Raw genomic sequence first — 6,000 nt, forward strand, 5'->3', positions numbered from 1 at the left:
TAATTTGAAATACCTTCCTGTGGAATTTTCTCTAGGAGTCAGGCGCAAGCTTGAAACAGGAGGTATGTCATTTTCAAAATAAAGAGAACAATTTGTATTTGGCGTGCTATTTCAGACGACTTGAGGCAAATAGTCTGTGTTCAAATATACAAATTATACATTAGATTATATCTTTCATTCTTAAAAAAAAAAACATTTTTAAATCCATCTCATTTGCAAGGTTTTTATTTTGGTGTGGTGGTGTGCCACAATTTATTATGTGTAGGAGAAACCCTTAAATATTAGGTAATCAGACCCAGTGTTGTCACTTTACAAATAATTGCATGTCTGTACATAGCGTTTTTTAAATTATCCCCTAACTCACTCAGTCCGAAGCCGTGAAGACAAAATTGAAAACAAAATCCCGGGCTATACTGTATTATGATGTTATGAATATGATATTCGTTGTTATATGCCTTGAGATATTGTCGACATGGAATATCAAATTACCTGTTGTTGTTCTATTAAATAAACAGACTGAGTGCAAAGTTTGCTCTGGCAAATGACAAATTAGGGACTTAATCAAATGTAATGATAGAAAACTAGCTACATTCCGCACAATTTTAAACACATGTAGTCCCCGGGTTACGACGTACCCAAATTGTTGTTTTTTTCTTTTAGTCACGTAAACAGTACCTTATTATATCTCACAGTATCATATTTTCTACTATACTGTATTAATATGACTGTTCTGCTCTTTGGTGAAATGTGTATTTGATTATAATGTTGACTTTTGTTGAGTGATGCATGCTTTTATTTTGGCACAGGAAGCGTCGAGCAGGTAGTACGTACGTGAGTAAGAGCGCATTTGCTCCCTTGAAAAAAATTGTGCAGCCGGGTGGGAGAGCGAGAGTGGAAACAGTTTAGCTTGCTGTCTAGCTAGGATTTAGCTCCGACGTCTTGGTGAGGACAGCACAATGATGTATAATCCAAAGGGTTAATTACGACTTACGCGGAAATTCGTGTTATGTTGGCAGCTGAGGAACGGAACTCGTTTGTAACTCTGGGACTACCAGTATATAATAATGGAATAAGTATTATTAATTCATACTGGTAACAATGTCTTTAGTAACAGATTACCACAATCATGCTATAATTCTAATAAAGAACCCAAAGATGTGATAAGTTGAAATCCTCCCCCCCGTTTTAGTCCTAAAATCAGTGATTAACATAGGAAAAAATTACAAATAACATATTTGTATTCTTGACAACGTTAGTCAGCGCAATAAGAATTGGTACCGCAAAATACGAAATAATTAGTTCCAGAGTGGTTTCATATCATGATTTTTTAAAATATATATAATAAATCTCGTTTTACATGTAAATTGCCTAATTTGTTCCAAACTCTACTGAAACACCACACTAAATTTGTTTTCATGCCCCCTGATTGTTTGTCTTTATTTGTAATGCTTTGTAGTTACACTTAGGTTTTGCACTTGAGTGTAACTAGTTTGTTAGGCTTATTCTATAGAAGTTATCACATGACTACTGCTAAAAGACGAGCTAACTAACAGCAGCCATTGCTTGTTAATTCATCTCGTTTTTTGCATCTTGATAAAGCATCGCTTGTAAGTTATATTCTTCTTTTGTTTCATAGAAATGAGCATTGTGTAAGCAAATTGTGGTGTGTTATAGTCAAATATAGTTTCGAGCGGGAATGATCTCTTACAGTACGTATCATTTTTCGTACGATGAATAACTTTTCCTAAACTCGTATCAAAAAAAGAAACTGTGAGATGTCGGGAGGCCAGCTTGGATGAACACAAAATTTAAAACATTTACTTGAACAGCTTAAAACATTAAACAAATAAATAAAACAAAAATCCTGTACTCTTTAATTATATTTGTCCTTTCCTTACATAAGTCACTGTCTCCTGTCACTCCCGCTATCATTTGGAATCTAAGCAACCCAGATCCAGCGACCCCACCGCTGATGAGGTGATCATGTGAAAACAATCTATATTAAATCCACTTCTATGAGCCGTCTGCTACTGACTTGAGCAACAGATAAAAAATGGTGAATGACAGCAAAATCTTCAAAGATGACCTTACATTGGTCATGATGTACCGTGATTGTCCTAGTTGGTATAAAATCTCAGGCTCTGTGTCTTTGTTCCAACACAGTTAGCTTTTAGATAGAAGCTAGGCAACTAGATGCACGTGTTTTGAAGTAGAGTATTGAGTGGATCACGCAAATAGGGTTGCCAACTCTGTTAAACTTCTACTTATTTTAGTATTCTTTGCCAGGGGGACAGTGCCTTTGCAAAAGAAAGTGGGGTCTCAATTCTAAATAAAAGCTTGCAAATGCAAAGGGATGTGTTTGATGCGACTGTCCTTTCTTGTAACACTCACAAATGTGCCCAGGGTAGATAACCTTCCAATGACAAACTACATACACATGACTAAAACCCAGAGGTGGGCGGTAACGCATTACATTTTCGCCATTACATTTATTTGAGTAACTTTTGGGGGAATATGTACCCATAAGAGTGGTTTTACAGCACCATGCTTTTTACTTTTGCTTGAGTAATTTTGAGAAGAAATACTACTCTTACTTACCGCTACTTTGGGCTACACTGGACTTGTTGCATTTTTTATATTTTACATATTCTACATATTAGATTTGATTCCATTTTTGCCAACAGTGGCTCTGCCATTTTCACCAATTAGACATCACAACAATAGTGTAAGGACTACATGCGTTAGTAAACAGCCGCCATCTTAAAGCAGTAGACCTCTTAGGAAGGCTCTGTTGTAGAGATCCTTCCTCGCGAACCTACTTTTTTTTTTTTTTTTTTTTTTTTAAATCTAAAATGCTCCTAAATCGGCAAAATCTTGACTTAAACCTATCATTAAATGATGAAACAGTTTTAAAACTTACATAAGTTGAAAGTAGACAGAAGGGAACTAATGCAATAGCGGGAGCAATTTTAACAACTAACGGTTGATTCACAACTTTAAATGGCTTCCACACATAGCAAAGGTTACTGTCTAGTTATCGCAATAACCTTGTATCTAGTTAAGTGGAGGGTAAAGAATGGGGCTAGGGCCAATTGTCCCAAAAACCCTTTAAACTTCACATTGTGTGACCTTTTTTTTTTTTTTTTTTTAATGAGAAGAAAAAAAAAACATGAAAATTACCACTAGTTACTTTGCCAAGTAACTAGTTACTCTTACATTCAGGTAACTGAGTTACTAACGCAATTACTTTTTGGGAGAAGTAATTTGTAACTGTAATTAATTACTTTTTTAAAGTAAAATTAACAACACTGAACACAACATAGATACTGTTTGCCGTAGCCGACGCCAACATGAAAGGAAAAAGTAAAATCACTGCCGCACCTCTCTCACTCTCTCGACAGTCACACGGGGCATTCAGGAGCAGCGTGCAAAACACCACCGCTACATTAGAACCGAATTTGTTATATCATTATTATTATTATTTAGATTTTTTTTTTTTTTTTTTTTACAATTTATTTGTATTGCTATGTGTTATTGCTATTTGTAATTGTACCTGCAGTATATACTAAAGATTTGGCGTAGGTTTTTGGGCTGTGAAACGAATCCATCAAATTAAAATGTATTCTAATGGGAAAATCCCCCTCGACATACGACCATTTCAACATACAAACCAGGTACGAATTAAATTCGTATGTAGAGGTACCACTGTATACTGTATATATATATTTTTTACATGAGTTTCTTGACACAGTTTGTCTTACTTTCTGACATCTGTAGGTAACATTTGGGTAAACCTTTGACATCTTTTGCTTTTCTTCCCATTGTTCTCCCAGTGCCATGGCCACCTATCCACCGACTTGCTCCAACACGAATACTTCCCAGGGAATGAACATGGCTAACAGTATTGCCAACCTGCGGCTCAAAGCAAAGGAATACAGCTTGAACCAGGTGCCCACAGTCAACTGAAGTACATTCGGGGATGCCAAAACCACTGGACCCCGACAATAAAATATCATCAGTGAAATGTGCTTCATCTGCCACGGTCTTGAGATTTTTGCTTTTTTGTTTTGATACCAAGTGATACCATTTTGCCATGATTCGCAAAATGTAGGACATCAAGTCAAAACAAAACACCCCCACAGAAAAAAAAAACAAAAAACATTTGTTTGTCTTTACAAACCATTGTTTGTTCCATCTAGACTGAATGTTGTAATCAAATATTTGTGTTAGTGTTGTTCCCTATTACTTTTGTTCTGTTATCAGAAACACAAGAGGAATGAGACTCAAACAATGTGTGGAGTACCCTTTGTCTACTTAATAGCAATTATGCATCAACCACCTCCCGTTTCCATATACTTCTGGAAAACATTGAATATCAAGCAAAAGTGGTTCTATTTTGGCAATTTAACATATAAGATGAAAACATCACATTTTATTGAGCCATTACATTCAAATTGACATATCCCAAGCAGTTCCTTGTTATAACTTTGCTGATTAAGATTTTCATCTTAATAAAACCACAAACTCAGAAAATCTGAATACTGTGAAAAGCTTCAGTTTTTTAGCTTCAGAGAGATCCAAATTCTAATCATGCAAGTCATTCAAAACAACTGCAAAAGGGTCCTGAGCCCTTAAGAGGTCAGTCTTAGGATGGCTTACAAGAGTTCAGACATGGGGAAGGGAAGGCCATTTTCAGGATATTCTCATTTTCTGAGTAGTACATCCACCAAGACTTCATCATAAACATGGATTTGGGATTCATGGTTTTGAATAGATTTTGACGTTATCATTTTGCTTCTATGTTTTCCATATTATACCAATGACATCCAAATGTTTTGAAGTCATTTTTCTTTTCATGTTAGTATTCAAGATACAATAGAGCTTATTGTATTTCCCAGTTGATCCTTTTGTTTTTTTCTGTGATATCCTTCATTTGTAACAGGAAAAAAACATGTATATTAATTAATAAAATGCATTTGAAGCAATACACTCTATAATTCAGTAGACCAAATAACAGAAACCTAGATTTGGTGAAGGTGTTAAAGGATTTCACTCTTTTTAACAAGCTAATAATAATTATAATAATGATGACGACGATAATGATAAAATGCCCATTTAACTGTAATGATTACCTATAAGAAGTAAGCATGGTAGAGAGCAACACAATATGGGACCCTTTGCAAGACCAGTTACAGGTACTGTATATCTAAAACTTCAATTCTTCCTTAGAGAGACCCCCCCCCCCCCCCCCCCCCAAAAAAAAATCCTCAAGCTATTGAGCTTGCTTTTTAAATTAATATTTTGTACAACTACCAATAATTTTCATTTTTAAAATGGAATATGTATGGGCTTCTTTTGAATGAGGGCTCATAGGCCTAATTTACTGTAGTTGTCATACTGTACACATTCACTCGAAAGGTTTAAGACTAGAGATGTGACCGAAAATTCGGCCACGTAAACTTGACATTGTGTTTTCAATTAATAGACCAAAGTTAGCCTCCGAATATTGTGAAGAACCATAGTCCTCTTGTGATGACGCAATCAAAACACGGCGAGAAGCAAAGTTGCTTCTCGTCCCATGTCGCATCGAGGGCGGTGCATTTGCAGTGGCGGAGCTAGACTTTTATCCTTGGGGTGGCCAGGGGGTGGCCGAGGCTATTTCAGGGGGTCCACAGACTATAACAATGCATTTGTTTCTTGACTTATCAATTGCAATCGGAGTGTCAAATGTTGAAATGTACATACTAAGCACAAAGGAGATGAGATTTATGTATATTTAATTTGCATTTTATTAACAATGCAGAACGTTCAGAAAAGCATAATCTTCGGTTATTGTGAGAAGTCGCAAAACGTTTCACAAAGTATTTTTATTTGTATGCCCGAGCCCGAAACCCCCCCGAAATTTTACGTTTTATTTGTAGGCTCGAGCCCGTAACCCCCCCCCAAAAATGTATGTTTTATTTGTGAGGACTCAGGAGGAGGATGCGATGCGTGGTTGCA

General features: G+C 36.1%; 1 protein-coding gene across 1 annotated transcript in view; it reads left to right on the forward strand.

Annotated features, from left to right (window-relative positions):
- prrx1b (paired related homeobox 1b) overlaps nucleotides 1–4,977 on the forward strand; it is a 41,188-nt gene extending 36,211 nt beyond the window's left edge. The window contains exon 4 of the mRNA XM_057841142.1: nucleotides 3,834–4,977. Coding sequence (XP_057697125.1) covers nucleotides 3,834–3,966 — 133 coding nt within the window. The 3' untranslated portion in view covers nucleotides 3,967–4,977. The remainder of the gene's footprint in view (nucleotides 1–3,833) is intronic.
- The last annotated feature ends 1,023 nt before the right edge of the window (nucleotides 4,978–6,000 follow it).

The sequence above is a fragment of the Corythoichthys intestinalis genome, chromosome 7 (assembly GCF_030265065.1).
Source record: "Corythoichthys intestinalis isolate RoL2023-P3 chromosome 7, ASM3026506v1, whole genome shotgun sequence".
Lineage (NCBI taxonomy): Eukaryota > Metazoa > Chordata > Actinopteri > Syngnathiformes > Syngnathidae > Corythoichthys > Corythoichthys intestinalis.